This window comes from Tiliqua scincoides, chromosome 3, assembly GCF_035046505.1.
Source record: "Tiliqua scincoides isolate rTilSci1 chromosome 3, rTilSci1.hap2, whole genome shotgun sequence".
Classification (NCBI taxonomy): domain Eukaryota; kingdom Metazoa; phylum Chordata; class Lepidosauria; order Squamata; family Scincidae; genus Tiliqua; species Tiliqua scincoides.
In genome coordinates, this window is record NC_089823.1 from 16,526,392 (window position 1) to 16,546,942 (window position 20,551).

Sequence of the window (20,551 nt, forward strand, 5' to 3'; positions counted from 1 at the left end):
ACCACTCAGCCGTCACCTAGGTTCTGCAGCTCGGCGGTGTCTGTGACCGCAGAGCTGCAGAATGGGGAATGGGGGCGTTCCCGGGGGCGTGGGGGAGGCATTCTGGGGAGGGTGGAGGCATTCCTGGGGGTGGTGGAAAGGCGGGTCTGCGGAGCCAAGCTCCGCAGGATCCCAGGCGCTCATGGAGGCACCAAACAGTCGCTGCTAAAATGAGTAGTCCCATTGAGGGACTGCTTCCCTTAGTCGGGGGAAGGGGACGAGTGTCCCCTTCTCCCGAGGAGCCTCTGGCAGCAGCCCTTTGTGGAGCCGCCGGGTCCCATGGCTCCGGGCAGCTCAGGATTGGGCTGGGGTCCTTTAAGAAAGCTGATGAGGAAGCAGAGGGGAAGAACAGAAGGTCATGGGCAGGGAACATAATAGAAAAATATGGCCAAAAGATGGAGTGGGGCAAGATGTATTAGATGTGCTTTTTTAATTTTTAAAATGCAAAGGTAGGGTTAGGGCTTAGGATATATAACATGGGTTTGTTGCCCAGTTATAGTTTTTTGTTGCCCAGTTATTGTGGGATGCAAATGATTGGAATGCAAAAAAAAGAAAAGAAAAAAAAGACACAAATGTCCAGGGATTTGGCCAGAATGCATTTGACCCCGACCCAATTGTCCAGGATGCGAATGCGCTAGTACCAATAGCGAGGAGGTGAAAAGGGTGACAGAAGGCAGGGAAGCAGAACAGAGGTGAAAGGAGGAGGTCAGGCAGAGTGAAGGGATGGAGTACAGTAAAGAGCAATGGGATAGTTGGGGGAGAGGTAGAGGAAGAAGAAGAGCATGAGGGACCCCAGAAAGAGGGAGACTGGATCAAGGATGGCAGGAGCGGCAGCAGCAAAAGAAAGGGGAAGAGGAAACAGCCAGAACAACTCCAACTCAAGCCCCAGTCCTTAGCCAAGGCATGGTGTGGGGCACCCTGAACCCTTTTCCACAAAATAAAAAGAAAGGTAAAGAATCTGAGAACTGATGAATTTGAACATTAAAATGTTGATTTGCAGTGGGAAGTGAAGTAGTCAGAACCTTGGATCGCTGTCCACGAAGCACCTTCTCATTTGAGAAAACTGACCCAATTTTATTCATCCACAGTTATGTCCCGAATATGTGGTGGTTCTATTGGGTTTGTTGGCTTGTTCATTTTTCTGTTTTGCTTTTAGAGCCCCAACTTACATCGGCATGAATATCCTTATGTTTAAGGACAAGGAGTCAATTCCTTGCCAGTTAAATAATTAGGGGGCCTGCCTGCCCCACAGGTTGGTTTGGAGAACAATGGTTGGGAACAATTTGATAGATTTTTGGGTGCTGTATGAATACTAATCAATAAAATATCATCTAGGTACCGTGGAACAGATTTCCCAATGGAGCCAAAGCTGCTAATCTTGATCGAAACATGTTAATATTACCTTGTTTTCAGTACCCCTTTGATGATACCCAAGAGCCCTACACAGGATGTGGGTTAGAAGCAAGGCGTCCTCTCCCCTCTTATTTCTCTCTCCACTATGCGCAGAGTGACTTTTACTAGAGAGGAAATCAATAAACAGGAAATAGTAAAAAGAAATAAAAGAGCTATTAAATGTCTCTTACAAAAGGGTAGGTTGCCTAATGCCTTTTTGCTGACACCATCTCCATATCCTATAAGGGGCAATAAAAAAAAATGTCGATGCAATGTAGGAAATATATATTTCTATTTTCCAGATGAAACCAGCTAGGAATGATTTATTGCAATAGGACTGGACATTTTGCATATGTTTCAGGAATAAAAATGAGCATTCTTCATTTAGCAAAATAGAGAAGGAGATGGAGAAAGATCTGTACAGAGACTATTATCGAGAACTTTTTTTTTCCCATGCATCTAAATCACTGTATTATGTTAACAGATCTGGGGAATTTCAGTGGCCGGACGAGAAGTGCCGTGTCAGTGAGGGAAGGTCAAGGTGTGGTTCTGATATGCTCTCCTCCACTTCATTCACCAGGTACAGTTGGCTGCATTTTGTACTGCTATGACTTATGTATTTTTTTTCCCCTATCCATTTATCATTTCCAGCTGTGGTCTTCATTGTGGTTCATTAAAGGCTGAAATGTGCCTAGATTCATCACCAGTTCCTGAACTACCAAAGGAGTAATTAAAGATCATCTATTGTTCATTCCATTGAACAGGAGCCAGGGTCTTTAAGATAAGAAGGTGGTCTCCATCCTATTGTACTCATTGGCAGGAACAACAGTGGTTCATCATTAAGGACAAGTCGTTTGCCCCAGGCCACAAAAGGGTATTTCAGTGTCAGTGTCAGAATTGTTCCAAATATCAGTGATGGGAGAGACAATTGTTGAAATTGCAAACTGATGTTTAAATCCTGTTCAGATTGTGAATGGGAAGCAATTTTTTTTTTTTTTTTTTTTAGAAAATGGGTCTGTCCCTAAATTTATAAAAGAAAGCTAAGCAGCAGCTCCCCAGTTCTTTTTCTGAACATAAGAAGAGTCTTGCTGGATTAGACCAAAGGTAATCTTGGCTAGATTTCAGCAGTAGCACACAGGTATCTTCACATCACTAGGCTGTGAAGCTCTTCTGCATTTTCCATCCCCAATTTCTGGCTCAATGTAGCTACCACAGCTAATAGTCTATGACTGTCCACAGCTGTCTGAACTGCATGGGGCCCCATCATAGCCACGGCTTTTCTATTTGGCACTTGGCAATGATGTAATCTCAGAGTGACTCAGGGAGCTGGAATGCAGACACCTTCCGAGCTGATGGAGAATCCAGTAGGAGAATTCAGGTAGCAGGAGGGGTTAAAAGGAGACAGAAGGAGAGAACGAAGCAAAGGGAAAGAAAGAGGAGATGCAGAGATGACAAGAGGACCATTGCATCTTGGACACCTGTGTCCCAGCTCAAATGCATCCCGGTATTGGACATCCCTTCTTTTTGCATCCCAGACATTTGAGTCCCAGTATATGAACATTTGCACTAGATGTACTTTTTATTTTTAAAATGCAAAGGTAGGGCTATTGCTGAGATAAGAAACTTAGGACACATAACATGGGTTTGTTGCCCAGTTATGGTGGAATGCAAATGTCTGGGATGCAAAAAAAAGGGGGAAAAAAGCTGTGAATGTCCAGGAATGCCAATGACTGGGACACAATCATCCCGGCCCCTAGTACCAATAGCAGGGGGGTGGAAAGGGGTGGTAACAGAAGGCAGAGAAGCAGAACAGAGGTGAAAGGAGGAGGTCAGGCAGAGTGAAGGGATGGAGTGTATAGTAAAGAGCAATGGGAAAGGAAGGAAGAGGGAGAGGAAGAAGAAGAGCGTGAGGGACCCCAGAAAGAGGGAGACTGGATCAAGAATGGCAGAAGAGGCAGCAGCAAAAGAAAGGGGAAGAGGAAGCAGCCAGAAGGTCTCCAACTCAAGCCCCAGGCAAGGCATGGTGTGGGGCACCCTGAGCCCTTTTCCACAAAATAAAAAGAAAGGTAAAGAAAGAGAGCAGCAGGACTGGTGTACTAGTTTCTGAGGAAAGCCACAGGAAAGCCTAGTTCCTGTGTACTCGTTCCTGAGGAAAGCCTACCACTTTTATGACTTCATTTTCTACTCTATGCAAGGGACAGTAAGGAATGCAAGTAAACCCCCAACAGAAAAACAAACCACCACAATTCAAATGCAGTTATAGGAAGGGCAAACAAACAGAAGAAGGCAGGTAGCATAGAGCAATCATGACTAGTAGGTGTTGGCTTGTTCTCCATGAATTTGTCTAAACCACTATTAAAGTAATCTAAGATAGTAGATGATGTCACATCTGCAATATGTAGATGATGTCACCTAAAATGTCATATCTCTGGACAGGGAATTCCATAAATTATGCACAGTGTGAAGTGCTCCTTTTTGTCTCTCTTATATCTTCTGATATGATGTCCATGATCTAGTGATGGGAAGAGAAGACCAGCCTCTCTCTGTCCACTTTCTCCATACTCTGCTCTGGATTAACTGTCACGATGTGTCTCTTTCCCCTGAAAATCATATCAATCATTGCAGTAGGGTAAGGTTGCAGTAGGGTAAGGCTGTAGTAAGATATATTTTTCCCCTCCTCCCAGAACTACGGTCTCCAGAGATCCCTAGGGAAAAGGGAATGAGTCTAGTTCAAGTGTGTTCTGTCTATACACCGAAAATATTTCATGGCTTTAATGGATCCTTGGGTTGTCCAAAATGAGCAGCGACTCCAACCATGATGTCTACATGATTGTTCTGAATATTCAACAGCAGTAGCAATAATGGGGGAACAGATGTCAACGACCCTAGGGTGAAACGAGATGCAAAATGCATTGTGTGCACGCAATTCATTATCCTACCTATTGAGATTAGTGTAGTGATACCATTTTCAGAGGGTGATTTTCCTAGCACAATGTAAACAATTCTGTATTGTGGTATTCTCTAGGAGGTAAACATTCAGCTCTTCTGTCATTTAATCACCCAATTTACAAGGTTCACAAGATTAAAAGAACACAAGAAGAACACAAATGGTTCCAGGTCTTTTTGTAAAGATGCCTCTATTTAAAGCTTTTAGACTCTGCTTAATAAAAAATGAGGATTCTCTCGTTGTTAAATTAAAACGATGTTTATGGACTGTGGTATGACAAGCAGATGCAGCTTTCCTCCTGCCTCGAAGGACGTTACATCCCACAAATGACTGCGGTACAATTGTTAGACATAACAGCTGTACAGATGTTAAATTGAAACTTTTATTACCATGTTCTGAAGGACTGATCTGAGTTTTGCTTTAATTGCAACCGTTGCCATAAAACCCTTTCTTCCCCTAATGCAGTACATTTCTCTTAATAACACATGAACTCGTGAAGGAGAGCTGTTTATAGAGAGAGCAAAAATGAGGAGCCTTCTCCCCCTGGAGGCAATGATGAAACCTACTGCCTGTGCTGTCCACTTTTTATAATGAGGTGATAAGAGATTTCGCTGGGGCAAGAGGGAAGCAAGTGTGCTTCTCTCGAAAATGATTCACACGTGGTGATTAATTTCAGTGGGGTTAGGATTCTATCATTTCCCATGCCTGCTCTGGTTGTCTGCCTATAGTTATATATTTTATTTAAAAATGTGTGTCCTGCTGCCTACAAGGACTATTCCAATAGTTTGCAGAACAATTAAATACAACAGAAAGGCAACTGAAAGCAATTGAAACCATTTACAAAATAATACCATGTTAGGATCAGAGGAAGGGCAACTGATAAACCTATTTCAGGCAATCCTGAGCCCAAGTACAGCAAGATCCCTGTCCTAATCCCTACAGCAGTGGTTCCCACTTCTCTTTGGAAATTTGGGAAGCATAAAATGTTTGCGAGAGCAGGGAGAATGTAGCGCTGCCAGAGACGGAGGGGGGGTTAACTTACCTCCACCTGTGCCAGCCTCTGGGGGATGCGGAAGTGGTTTCCAATCACTATTTTTAACTTTTCTAAGGCTTGGGGAGCCTTGCAGAGGTGTCTATGAGGTTCCCCGCACACACACACCCCCAGAGGCCAGCACAGGTGGAGGTAAGTTAACTCCCCCCCCCCGTCCTTGGCAGGAGTGATCCTGGGGATCACGTCACTGCCTCCCCCCTCCCTGTCCCATAAGGAACTAGAATCAAGTGGTTCCCAGTCTGGTGGATCGCAACCCACCAGTTTGGGAACCACTGCCCTACTGTCAGTCACTGTTAGTATTGAGCAATGGCTGCAGTCCTGTACATGTTTTCCTGGGAGTAAGCCCCACTGAACACAATCAGACTTCTGAGTAGATATGCGCAGGATTGTACTCTAGATGGATCAATGTTATAACACAGTAAAAGGTAGTTTCTGATCTTTTGGGATTTCTGAAGCAAGGAGTTTTGTAAGAAAGTGCAATTATTAGTTATAGGCCTTGTTCTCATGCAAATGGTAAACTGCTGTTTGAGCTGTATCACTGGGACATTAAAAATCATAACTGGAATTTTGATTTACCCCTGGAGAACATAAACTGGATGGTAGTACAGTTTGCCTGACATTCCAAGTTGTGGAAAAGAAATAAAATTGAACAAAGGGTGGGCCCAGTTGCATTACTAGGGGGTGCAGGGGGTGCGGGCCTCACCGGGTGATGCGCTGGGGGGATGACGGACTAACATCGCGGCTTTAGGAGCTACCCTGTCATGCCATATACCGTTGGATGTGGAATTACCAGCGGAATGCAGTGCAAAAGACAGAATTGAAATAGCTCCTTTCCTTCAAAAGTTATGGCCAAAAAAACGGAAAGAAAAACTGTATGGAGCCCTATGGAAAGTGAAAGTGAGCCGTATCATGCAATTACTCGTGTGTAGGCGTACTTGCCATAGGTCTTCGGAAAGGGCAGACTGAGAGGAATCCAACAACACCAGAATGGTCCTGATCCAATGAATGCAGCCCCCCAAAAAACCCGAGAAGGTCACTGTCTCCCAGCTGCAAGTCTATTGAGCCCAAAACGAAGCCACATGGCCACATTTACTTGTGAGTAGGCAAGCTTGCCTTAGTCGGTCGGAAAGGGCAGGCTGAGAGGACTCCAAGGATGTCAGAATTGTCATGATCCAATTGATGTAGCCTGCAAAAACACCAGAGAAGGAGGTCCCCCCTCCCACCTGCGAGTCCATTGAGCCCTATGGAAAGCAAAGCAGCCTCATGGTTGCATTTACAGGCCAGGCAAAGGGGAATGTGAGGACACCAGAATGGTCCAAATCTGATGGAGCTGGAGTGCAACAAATGCTCCAGAAGGCAGCCCCCCCCCCCACTAAAAAGGACAAAAAAGAGACTTGAACTGGGAAGGGGAATATTTCTATTTTGCACAGGTGGGTTTTTATCTTGATATGCTTGAAAAAGAACTTTAAACTGCGCACTGGGGAGGGCTAGAAATCTCACTGATTCTTTTTGGGGGGTTGTTATTTCAGGCAGACTACAGAGTAAACTCCATTGACCACTATGGGACTTACTTCAGAGTAGACATACATAGAATTGGGCTCACAGGCTGCAATTCTACCCACACTTTCCTGAGAATAAGCCCCATTGACCACAATAGGACTTACTTCAGAGTAGATTCACTTGGTGGAACAGGACTGGCTCCCCCTTATTTAATTATTTCTTTTATTTTAATTTAATTATTTCTAATTATTCATTTTAATATGCTTGATGATGTCACTTCTGGTCATGACATCACTTCCAATGAGTCCTGGTCAGATTGTCAGTCTAAAAAGTGGGTCCCAGTGCTAAAAGTTTGAGAACTGCTGCAATAAGGTGTTAGTAAGTTGACATGGGTGTGTGCGTGTGAGAGACTCTACAAGTTTTCAAAATCACTAAAATCAGAATTTGGAGGAATAACACCATCATGTTATATATCAATCAATGCGTAATTTCATGCATAATGCAATGAAACAAATCACATTGAAATATCTGTGTTCTAACAAAAGGTACAGCCAAAAAACCAGTGGGGGCTGGGCGATGGTACATGACCACGCCCACCACCTGGGGCGTTGCCCCGCCCAGTGCATGGGGTGACGCGCAGGCCTCCCACACCGGGTGACGCGAATCCTAGTGACGCCACTGGGTGGGCCAAAGTATTGTTCAGCATATGTTTTGAAGAAGCAAAGTCTATGGTGCTTGATCTGTGAAGGTCTATTCATACAGGCAAGTCATTGCTGCTACCTTCCTCAAGGGATGAACATGCATGTGTGAACCAGCCCTTTTCTGAACTAAGTGTGTTTTTTTAGTAATTTTTTTTTTTAGTAATTAACCTTAATTCAATATCAGGATTTTTTTTTTTTCATCTGCTGTTGAACTCTATAATTTTGATGAGAATAGAATTCATCTGTTAGGGCCTAACGTGTGATGTTGACATGAGTCTGCATGGAACATGTTTGGATGACTGGGGCAGACATACTGATAGAGTAGATTACCTGTGCTTTGATTTAGCCATGTGATCTATGTACACTGTGCGGTGGATGGGGAGGCAGGTGAGGCAGAGTACGTGGGCTGTAAGTGCTCCCACGTGGGAGCACGTGGGTTGTAAGTGCTTGGGTGCCTCACACGGCGAAGGCGATTTTCGAAGGACTCTGGCAGGGAGGCTCTGCCTCACCTGCCTGTCTACCCACCACACATCCCTGGGGTACACTATTGAGCCATTTTGAGTTGTCTTCAAAATTTGTCCAGAAGCCATCCCTGCTCGGTGAACTCATCCCAGTTCTCTTTCCCTCTTACTTCTAATTCTGACAAAAGGGAGATTGACTCCCATGTTAACAGACACCAAAATTATCAAGGACATGGTGGTTTGCGCACAGAAATTTCCCTTACGGTCAATATGAACTGGGAGTGAGGAATATTAGCTGACCTTGCCCAATTAAGCCAGAACTGTATGAATAAGGAGACATTGCCAAGGAGATCTTGGCAATGGCAAGTACAGTAGCATGTCACAACTTAGCATGGTCAACAAGTGTTACCCCAGCTGCCATTATAGGAAACCCAAACCTGAGAAAAAGAGAAATCAAAAAAAAGATGAACTTGAAAGATGCACTGGAAATGTAGGCTTTGTTACTGTTTGGACATCTACCATATGTGACCATTGAAATATGGAATAACAATGGTAAAGATTTTCTTTCTCTCTCTTTCTCCCCCCCCCCCCCGGGTCATATTAATCACCTGTTACTGAAATATTCCAAATAATCTCTGTTTTGAAAATTAGCTATAACTTGCATGACACTCCAGTGACTTAAAAAAAGAAAACTAACTATGATATGTTTAGAGCTCAAACCTAAATTGCGCTTAAGCTAGCACAAGTCCCTTGCATATGCTTCCAGGTGTCATGAACGTGCTGTAAAGCACATTTGCGTCACCGCAGGAATTGGGGAGGCTGGGGCAAGGATGCATGCCTTCCTCCCCATGCTGGGAGCAATCCCTGAAAAGGTAAGTGGATGCAAGTGGCAGGATGGCAGCATAGGAGTTTGGGGAGCAGGGAAGGGCATTTACTGGGGGTTCCCGGGTGAGCGGCAGGTAGATCAGTGGGTGGGCTGGGCCTCAAAGAGGTGTGGGAACAGCCTCTGGCACTTAGGTTGGATCTAGCCTTCTCCCGTGCAGCATGGCCTAACCACAAGCTGCCCGGATCAAGTAGCCCCATTGCTGTGGCTGGGGCAGTGCTCCGAGTAAGGGAAAAATATCCCCTTGCCCCAAGTTGCACCACAAGCACCTCCAACCCTGCACTGGATACAGAACAGGCCAGGTGGCCTGCAGTTCCAGCGCAGGTTAGGTTCGGGCTGCCCAACTGACATAGGGCCCAATCCTATCCAATTTTCCAGCACCGGTGCCGCCACAATGCAACCCCAATGTAAAGGAACACATGTTCCCATACCTTAAGCAGGCCTCTGTGACTACTGCCCCACCACAAGATGCCGTGCATGCCCCATTGGCACAGTTGCACCAGCACTGGAAAATTGGATAGGCTTGGGCCCATAGTTGCCACATCATGTGAAAATTTCCGCTCCTGAGTCTATAGTAAAGCACACTATAAATACCCAGTAATTGTTGTTTCGGGCTGCTAGAGGTATTACATTAACTTTAAGCCTAGTCTGATTTTTTTTCCTCTCTTTTGATGATACTGCTGGACTTGTTCTGATAGGTCACATGCTAATGGAAGACTGAAATAACCTCCGTGACCTATGTGTGAGACTCAGAAATTCCCTGGGGTTTCCCCTTTCTTCCTGACAGGTTCTCTCCTGCGAGATCAGACCACGTAGCACATACTGGTAGCCAACAAATAGTCTCCCTAAGATAATAGGTGTGAGCCACTTCTGTGACTGGTCAAGGATGAAGTGTCCTCTGTTGTCTGCTTAAAGGTCTAAGAATAATAATATTTAACATGTATCTGAGATGCCAGGAATTGAATCTGGGATATCTGCATACAACACAGATGTTCTATTCCTGAACTGCAGCCCCTTCCCTATTGTAGTGCCATTACATTGTATTTTGGGTGTTTCCTTTTTAATCTGAAAATGGGTCCAGAGATCATGATGGTATTTGAATGTGAAACACAGATTTCCATCCTGTACATTATACCATATTTCTATGTTTCAGAACCAAGAGAGAGATAGCATTAAAAACGGCACACTTGCATCCATGTGAGCCAGTAGCATAGCTAAAGGGGGTGCAAAGCACTAAGTTTTGCAGGGAGCCTCATGGCACTGCTCAAGCGACCTCTCCCCTTCCCTTTTGGAGCCATTCCAGCCAGGGGGAGCAAAACAGAGACGTTCACCTCCATTTTGCTCCCACCGCTCGGAATGGGTCTGAATGGGAGGGGCACGGGCCACTTGCACGGCGCAATGAGGCTCCCTGCAAAACTTAGTGATTTGCACCCCCTCTAGCTACGCCACTGGTGTGAACAGAGAATGCCAAATGTGAGAGCTAAACTAAAGATCTTACCCTGCATGGCCAAATATCTTGATTTGTCATCTGCCATGCCAACATGTGAGATGGACTTGTTCAATTCCTGGCATCTTCAGTCCTGAATCGCACAGTAGACCCCGCACCCCTTGTCTCCGTCCCCAAGATGGATGTCACAGTTCCCATAGCCAGCACATGAAGGTTCTTGGCCATAGTGCACCATGCTGTGTTTTAGCACTTAATTGCAGCATGTTCTTCCATAACTGCCACTGGCCTAATAAGATGAGGATTGTTAAGCTCCAGCTATAAATGATGTAAAAGGGTTGAGCTCTGGGGAAAATGAATCTGTGATGACAGCATAATTGAGTGGGATCAGGTGTGAAGTTGCAGGGCTGTGAGCATTTGTTAATGTTCAGATTAAAGACTGAAGGATTACACACACTGAGGCTCCCATCTATGCACGCAGAGCAAATGCGCGACTCTCCCCAGCTTTTATGAGCAAGTATTTTTCGCTGCAGTAAGGCAAGGAGACTTATTAGCGCTGCCTGCTTTTTCCTTTCGCCTCTGAGAGCACAATCATAACCGCTGCCTGAGCTGGTGCAGCCATCCCTGTGTGGGCTCAGAGTGGGGCAAAAGTGAGGAAAGGCATGTTTGTGACCACTCGAGAAGCAGCAGCCCTGGTGGGGAGGCCTGTGCTAGCCCACCAATGCCGCATACAAAGACCCCGGCTGCCGGTGCAAGCAAGAAAGGCCCTAAATGGCACAGGGGCATGGGCAGGGGACATTTCTGAGTAGGGGGAGGGCAGAACAGGGGTGGATCGGGCCCAGAACTGGGGCTGAATAGGAAGAGGCCTCTCCTCTGTACATTAACCCTGTTCCTGGGCCACCTGGTATTACATTGGGCTTCCTGGATGATGCAAACCAAATAAGCCCCATAAAGCAGATTAGGGCATTACTTGGAGTAAGGGGAAATATATTTCCTTACCCCGACGAGACCTCTAGCCACTTCCTAACCTCATACAGTGCAGGCCATGCAGCCTGTTTGTGCTAGCACAGGTTAGGACTGGGCTGTATGGGCTGGTCTTGACTGTAAAATCATTGCTGACTATCTTGGCCCTAATGCACTTGCTGACCCATTTCTTTCCATTGTGCTCCAGCCTCATTACAATAATTTATGAGACATTCATGATCAAAACAAATAAAATTTCATCCCAGTGCCATTCTTATTCCATAGTGTGAGACTCATCATTGGGCATTTCCCCACTTTTAGAAACAAATTTGCAAATGTATTTATTCCATTCCCCCTCCCCGGTGCCTGATGTGCATTTAAAATTAGGTCAGAAATGAAGAGAGGACTATAGGGTGCAGTTGTTGGTGAAGCTTCTTTAATTGTTGGCAACCATAGGAGAAGTCACAGGAAGTGCTTGCAGTGAATTCAACTTGTAGCAGAAAGATAAACCTGAAACAGTTTTACAGCTAGATGCCTGAAGACTTTTTTTAAACTCAGAAGTAAGCCCATTGTGTTCAGCAAGACTTAGAATGCAATCCTAAGGTGCTCTTGAGCCAGCGCAAGTTATTTGCGCCGGCCTCTACATGTAACAAAAGTGCTATAAAGCACTTCTGTGCCAGTGGGAGGCCTGTGCACATCCATGCGCCAGCCACCACAGTGTCAACCCAACTTAAGTTTTGTGCTGGTCTGCCTCAGCTGGTGAAGGTCTGAGAAGAGCAGGGGAAGGGCATTCCAGAGCCGTTTCGGGGAGGGTGGGTGGTGGGAGGACCAGGCCCGAGAGGGAGGCAGGACCAGGATTCAGCACTTAAGACAGATCCTAACCCCACTCCTGAGCGACCCAGCCTTGTGCCAGGTGGCTCGGATCTACGCCGCCTATTTAGATGGCACAGATCTGAGTAGCCCCATTTGGCCAGCTGCCACGTTACTCAGGATGAGGGGAATTGCTTCCCCTTGCCCCTAGTTGTGCCTCAGCCAGCCCTAGCCCTGCTCTGGATGCAGCCCTGCCCAGCCTTCCTGCCTGCTCCAGGGCAGGTTAGGATTGGGTTGTTGGACTGTAATCCCATTTTACCAGAAACAAACACCTCTACTTATAGCAAGTCAGGTCATTAATTCATGCAATCTACTATTGGCATTTCCAGCACGGAGCCACTCTGCAGAAACGCAGGTCTTTCCTAGCTCTGTTACCTGAAATCCTTTAACTGGAGAAGATCCAAGCTGAACTTCTGAACGCAAAGCATGTGCTATACTATTGAGCTATGACTCCTCTGCAGTATGGTTTCTAAACCATGGATGAATCTGCTTGTTGACTTAAGTCTTCATTGTAAAGTCTACTTGGGGTGTTGCCTTTACTTGCAGAGTTTAGAAGATGGCCCAATCCCCTAGTAGCAGAACTTGGAGTTGAGCTTGAAAACAGACCGTCAGCCCCAGTGAAGTTATTTCAAATTTAATGTATTAAATAAATTCACTGCAATCGAATTACATTCTAATGCTCCCTGCATGCGTGTTGCTCATCACCGAAACTTGTCATTTTCTTCCCTTTGGGAGATGTTTCTGTCTTTCATGTGGGCCTGTCAGGCAGTTCAAGAATGATTTATTTGATTTATTTCACCTGCTTTTAATCCATTACATGTAAATACCTTTGCATATTACCAACACAACAGAGGCCTTTTGAAAAACAGAGCGAAATGGAAGTTCATTTATAAGCAATTAAAAAATGCTGTTTTATTCATGATTAATAGATTTGTTTGAAGGGGGGAAAAAAACCATGTTAATGCGTTTCTATTTGCATATTCCAATATGCCAGGAACAAAACACCCTCAAACAATTAAAAAGTGCCCCCTTAACTCAAAACCCCGCTGATTCATTGACTTCTTTTGATTGAATGTAATGATTAGCTTCATCATGAGTTTCATACTATTTTGCCACAGGTCATCATTGGGTGCTGGGATGAGTTGCCAACAGAGATTTACATTCAGACAAAAACTGTAATGTGGAACAGCCCATTGTCTGAACCCTCATTTGTTTACACCAGGGGTGCCCAAACCCCTGCCCAGGGGCCACTTGTGGCCCTCGGAGGCTTCCAACCCGGCCCTCTGGGAGCCCCTAGTCTCCAATGAGCCTCTGGCCCTCCAGAGACTTGCTGGAGCCCGTGCTGGCCTGATGCAACTGCTCTCAGCATGAAGACGACTGTTCAAACTCTCACCTCAGCTCTGGGACAAGGGCTCCCTCCACTACTTGCTGTTTCATGTCTGTGATGCAGCAGTGGCAGTGAAGGAAAGGCTGGCCTTGCTTTGTGCAAGGCCTTCTATAGGCCTTGAGCTACTACAAGACCTTCATTCATTCATATAAGTTACATCTCTAATAAATTCATTTATGTAAATTTATTCATATTTGAAATGTAAGTTAATTCCTTTTTTCCCCGGCCCCCAACACAGTGTCAGAGAGATGATGTGGCCCTCCTGTCAAAATGTTTGGACACCCCTGGTTTACACTATTTACCAACCTGATGAATTGTGAGTTTGTGTAGTGGTCATGTGATGATGACAAATAGTGATACTACAGTGGAATAGCTAAGGAGGGAAGGGGGTACATTACCCTGGATACCACAGCTTGATGGCCATCCTGGAGGCCTCCAAGAGGAATTTCCAGTATTCCAGTTTCACTGGAATACAGTTTCCAGTATTCACTGAAAACTGAAAGTATCTGTTAGAAGCCTGCAGAAGGACCATATCCGGGGAGGGGGGGGAGTGTTAAAAATTTTTGTGCCCCCAGGTGCCTGTTGGCAACCTTCAGTCTCGAAAGACTATGGTATCGCGCTCTGAAAGGTGTTTCTGGAGCAGCGTCTAGTGTGGCTGAAAAGGCCGATTCGGGAGTGACAATCCCTTTGACACTGGGAGCAAGTGCAGTCTGTCCCTGGCCTGTCTCCCTGGCTATGGGCCTTCCTTCTTTGCCTCTTAGCCTCAGACTGTTGGCCAAGTGTCTCTTCAAACTGGGAAAGGCCATGTTGCACAGCCTGCCTCCAAGCGGGCCGCTCAGAGGCCAGGGTTTCCCACTTGTTGAGGTCCACTCCTAAGGCCTTCAGAACCCTCTTGCAGATGTCCTTGTATCGCAGCTGTGGTCTACCTGTAGGGCGCTTTCCTTGCACGAGTTCTCCATAGAGGAGATCCTTTGGGATCCAGCCATCATCCATTCTCACGACATGACCGAGCCAACGCAGGCGTCTCTGTTTCAGTAGTGCATACATGCTAGGGATTCCAGCACGTTCCAGGACTGTGTTGTTTGAAACTTTGTCCTGCCAGGTGATGCCGAGAATACGTCGGAGGCAGCGCATGTGGAAAGCATTCAGTTTCCTCTCCTGTTGTGAGTGAAGAGTCCATGACTCGCTGCAGTACAGAAGTGTACTCAGGACGCAAGCTCTGTAGAGCTGGATCTTGGTATGTTCCGTCAGCTTCTTGTTGGACCAGACTCTCTTTGTGAGTCTGGAAAACGTGGTAGCTGCTTTACCAATGCGTTTGTTTAGCTCGGTATCGAGAGAAAGAGTGTCGGAGATCGTTGAGCCAAGGTACACAAAGTCATGGACAACCTCCAGTTCATGCGCAGAGATTGTAATGCAGGGAGGTAAGTCCACATCCTGAACCATGACCTGTGTTTTCTTCAGGCTGATTGTCAGTCCAAAATCTTGGTAGGCCTTGCTAAAACGATCCATGAGCTGTTGGAGATCTTTGGCAGAGTGGGTAGTGATAGCTGCATCGTCGGCAAAGAGGAAGTCACGCAGACATTTCAGCTGGACTTTGGACTTTGCTCTCAGTCTGGAGAGGTTGAAGAGCTTCCCATCTGATCTGGTCCGGAGATAGATGCCTTCTGTTGTAGTTCCAAAGGCCTGCTTCAGCAGGACAGCGAAGAAGATCCCAAACAAGGTTGGTGCAAGAACACAGCCCTGCTTCACGCCGCTTCGGATGTCAAAAGGGTGTGATGTGGAGCCATCAAAGACAACAGTGCCCTTCATGTCCTTGTGGAAGGATCTGATGATGCTGAGGAGCCTGGGTGGACATCCAATCTTGGGGAGAATCTTGAAGAGGCCATCCCTGCTGACCAGGTCGAAATGCCAGGTGCCTGATGCCTTAGCTATACCACTGTGATAATGCACTCTTTAACAAGAGCCTGTGAGCAACAGAATCTCTAGTTAAGAAATGAGGTTTTCTCCCAGAAACTCTTTTAAGATGTTACCAATTTTTATTATGCCTTGAAGGATAAGACAAACATCCATTCATTCCACCACTTCTTGCAAAAAGTCCAATAACCAGCAAGTGTCCAGTAGACCCCCCTTAGAACTCACCGGTGATCTGTTGGTGCACCCCAATCAACCTTCTGCCCCTGATCTAGAGAAACAGCATGCCAACCACCTGTAGCACACATGCATAAACTCAATATGGCTGAAGCGACATGCTTTACCAGCAAAAAAGGGATCCCCAATCCTGAGTTGGCCCCTGATGTGCAAGGCTAGAGTGGGGCATTTGGAGGGAAGCAGTAACTGGAGGGGAAAGCTTCCCTCATATACTACTTTTCCTCTGGAATCCCTTCTCTGGCTGGTTTTTCCTCCATGGCCCGGAATTTGGTCTCACCACCAGGTTGGGGTGAAGAGAGTGACACAGAGGGAAGGCAGTGACGTACCTGGCTCTTGTCGTACCCTAGGGCCAGCACGTCAAATGCCGCCTCCCTGACCTGGAAGTAATTGTGGTGATGTGATGAAGTTACCACAATTACTTCCAGCTGCAAACTGCTCAGAGCAGCCACCTGCTTTTTAAAAAAAAAATTAGAAAATATGTGGAAGTGGGTTCTCCTGCCCTCCCTCGCAGCCACTCCAAGAGTGGCTGCAAGGGGGTCATTGCCACCCCCTACTGAGTGTCGCCAAGAGTATAGTACCCCCCTCAGCTATGCTACTGAGGGGAGGAGATGCAGGGAGAAAATGTTGAACTAGAAAACAGATTAAGTACCCTTCCTGCCTGTACCTTCTCCCCTGAAAATGGTGCTCCTTCCCATGTTGGAGGCAAATATAAGCCTTGCAATCCTGTGTTTACTATTGAACAATGCGAGTTGCATTGCCATGCTGATGGTTAAACTGAATGCTTTATTTTATTTTATTTATTTTTTTTAATATCTTGGCTACTATTTGCCCAGCTTTTTGCAAATGTCTGGATCGAAGGACTACATGCTTCACAGAAGAACTGAACACCATTTGGGCTAGTCAGGCTGATATATATTTAAAAAATAAATAAATAAGGAGGCAACAGTAGTAAAGCATCACTCCCTTCTGTGATGTATACTCGTTCCTGTGGCATGAACATCAAATGTCATTCCGGCTGCTCTTGCTAAGGGGTTGCAGAGATATCGCAATCATGGGACAGAGCCCTGGGCTCCAAATAGGAGAACAGATGGCTATGCATGATCTCTAAATAACAATTATTTGACAAGGAGATGATGAATGGAAGCAGTTTTGCTGGGCTTCCAGCAGCTCCGCATGATGGACGAGATAACAGGGACTCAGCTGTGTTTTTATGTATATGTAAGATCAGGTGAGGGCTGCAGGTTTTGCACGGCTAGGTGCATGAATGATGGTGGGGTAGGAGTTCTATTGATAATGATTCATGAGACAAACACATGGCTAAACAGAAATATTGGCGTCATTAGGCAGTTTGCTAACTTTTGATGAATTGGCTCACCCTCCCTCCCCACCCAGGTTCCAAACTATTTTAATTAACTCACACATACACACAAAAAAGCCCTTTTCATCAAACAAGAAGACTGGATTGCAGCCCCTTGCATTCTGCTGGTGATTTTTCTCTAAACTCTTTGCGGGGCATCTGAGATTCCACAAACAAAACAGGCACATTAATGATAACAATAATAACCGCACAATGGCAAGTAGGATTGCCGGTGCTATTGTTAACCAAAGCCGGTGCTGTTGTTGTAGCCAAAGAACGTTAATCCTGACTAAGCACCACAGAGAGGTCAACAAGTCAGTTGGCACTAATTTAAATCCTGTTCACTTCAGCAGAGCTCAGGGCCCAATTCTACGGTTCGCACCGCACCTCCGTAAGGCACGTTTGTGGGGCTTACCGCCAGGCTGCCACCAGAGGTGGCTCAGCTCCGTCCAGCGCTGAACCACCGCCCGGTGGGCACCCATGTTCCACAGCTTGGTGGTGCCTGCGGAACGGCAAACGGGGCAGGGACGGGGGTGTTCCGGGGCGGGGTGAGGCCAGCGTGATGCGGGGAGGTGGCGGGGAGGCCGGTGTGACGCAGGGAGGGGGCGTGCCAGAGGCGTGCCTGGGGCGGGCGGGAGGAGGATCCATGGAGCTCTGCTCCGCAGGATCCTAGGCGCTCGTGGAGTCTGCGTGCCTTACACAAGCACCTTTACTTTAGCGGCACCCAAAGGGTAGTCCCATTGCGGGGCTGCCTCCCTTACCCGGGGGAAGGGGACAAACATCCCCTACTCCCGAGATGCCTCCCGCGGTAGCATGGGAGGCGCTGGATTTGGCGGCAGCTCTCATGGTGCTGCCGAGTGGGGGCGCCCCGGGCAGCTCAGGATTGGGTTGCCCATTCGGGTTGGGCTGTCAGTCATGTCTAATTTTCCACCTGTCAGCCCGGTGTGCCTAACACATTCTCTGTTCATAACTCATTATTCAGATAGCATATTCAGATGCTTTAATATGCATGCGCTTCATCTGAGTTATGAATGATGTGAAATGCAACATGGATGTGTACATGTGAGACCTCACACTATTGCCACCAAAAAAGAATGGGCAGGGTACTTTGCAACAGTAGAAACTGTAATACTGAATGTAACACCACATTTTTTTTTCCTTCCAAAGGCCTCAAAGATCTTCACAAACATTGGCTCAGCAATCCGTACGATGACCCTGTACAGTAGGCCACTGTGGTTATTATTGCCTGTAATATTGCCGGTGGCGGGCTAAGAGAGAGTGGCTTGCTCAGAGCCACCCTGTTCATTTGTTGCCGTGGTGAGGTTTAAACTAAGATCTTCGGAGTTCATGGCTCAGTCTCTCTGTACAACAGTGTGCAGGTAGCCCACAAGGACTCTGAATGCAACCAGAACCTTGATCCTGTTACATTTTGAGTCTTTCAGAGCCTTTCATGAGCATCTCCGGTGGCGTCACGGACCTCAGATCCTACTTCCACCATGGGTGCAAAACCCATGGTTGGTTAAAACTGTGGGTTCAGAATCCACGGTTAGAGAGTCTGGACCTGTACTCATGCGCAGACCCTATCCATAGGGAGACTGTCAGTCCAGAAGCAAATAGCCTGTAGTGCAGGGCAGGGTTGGGTCAGAAGTGCCAGAGGCAGAAGGTACAGTAGCCCAAGACAGGCAAGAAATCAAGTCGCAAAGTCAGGAGTGTAGGTCTGAAGAGCAAGATGCAGGTGACATTGTACAAGAAGACAAATTCCAAAAGGCATCCATGCTGGTGGGATTCCCCAGCTGCTTCTAGTGTTAACATGTTGGTTTCGTTAGGATGTTTAAGGTGGTGTTGCACCCCCCAAAAGGTTTTAAAAAGTTTTTAACCCAGCCTTCAGGGATAGATTAGAAACCAATTTTTTTAAAAAAAATGCAGCATTAACTCTGCTGGCAATGTTAAAAAGTTTCCATCCCACTTGATCTTTTCCAATTGCTGTTGGTTTGTTTATGAATTAAAATACAAATATCCTACTTTTCAACTGCATTGAGGCTCACTTCTGTTTTATGCCCATTTTCCTTTTATCCCTTGCAGGAACAAGCCCAGGTTTGCTTAAAAAAAAAATCATTAGTGTTTGCATAGTGCTCAAATGATAGGTCTAAGGCAAGAAGAACCTTGATGAATTCCCCAACCCTGGCCCAACCTGCCTCCCCCACATGTAATCAGTTCTTGTTCTCCCAATCGCAAAAAGCAACAGCACAAAAGACTGCAGCATAGCTAGAGGGGGTGCAAAGCACTAAGTTTTGTAGGGAGTGTTGCGGGAGGTTTGGGTGTGTGTAGGAGTCTCCAGCAGAGCAAAATCAAACGGCAGCACAACAGAAACTCGAGGCTGATGTCCAAGGCAATCTCTCAGAAGGCAAAGAGGCACTTGACACGAGAGTTAGGTTCCATCACCAAGATATATTATATACAAGGATATTTACAGCAACACTGGTCAGTCATACAGCAACACACATATACGGCATCCTGATTCCTATTCCTTAACACTCACCACCCTACACGCTCACCCTCACTCACCGTTGAGTGTTTGTCTGCGGCCTTGTTATATGCACAAGGCACACCCACAATCAGCTGCACAGAGTCAGCAATTAGGAACAGCTGCTGCCTGTTACTTGCTACAAACAGACTATTCACCGTAGCGTTTGTTGCATTTCCTCCTGTGCACAGGACCTGAGTGATTTCCTGGGTTCAGACCTCAACACCCCTCCAAATCATTCTGGTCCTGTCCCAGTGCACAATCTTTTATACTCAACTGGTAACAGAGTTTTTCATGTTTTGTTACAGACAATGGTTTTGTCAATACATCTGCCAGCTGTGCCTCCGTAGGGCAATAGTTTAATACAATTAAACAGTTTCGTATTGCCTCTCTTACATTAGCATGTCTCAGCTCTATATGCTTCGTTCTGTTTTTAATTCTGTCTGAGTTTGCCATGGCAATACAGGTTTCGTTGTCTTCCAGAATTGAGATTGGTACACTCATGTTAAGCCCTACATCTAGCAACAGTTGTTTGTACCATATTACCTCGGTACAAGCCAAGGATAGACTACCATATTCTGCTTCTGATGAGGATAGCGCAACGTAGGTCTGCTTTACATAAGAACATAAGAACAGCCCCACTGGATCAGGCCATAGGCCCATCTAGTCCAGCTTCCTGTATCTCACAGCGGCCCACCAAATGCCCCAGGGAGCACACCAGATAACAAGAGACCTCATCCTGGTGCTCTCCCCTACATCTGGCATTCTGACTTAACCCATTCCTAAAATCAGGAGGTTGCGCATACACATCATGGCTTGTACCCCATAATGGATTTTTCCTCCAGAAACTCGTCCAATCCCCTTTTAAAGGCGTCTAGGCTAGA

At 46.3% G+C, this 20,551-nt stretch overlaps 1 protein-coding gene across 1 annotated transcript in view; it reads left to right on the top strand.

Moving 5' to 3' along the window:
• Positions 1-20,551, top strand: part of CNTN5 (contactin 5) — a 278,579-nt gene that overhangs the window by 46,409 nt on the left and 211,619 nt on the right. Inside the window, exon 3 of the mRNA XM_066618972.1 lies at positions 1,916-2,011. Within this exon, the coding sequence (XP_066475069.1) occupies positions 1,916-2,011 (96 nt within the window). The remainder of the gene's footprint in view (positions 1-1,915; positions 2,012-20,551) is intronic.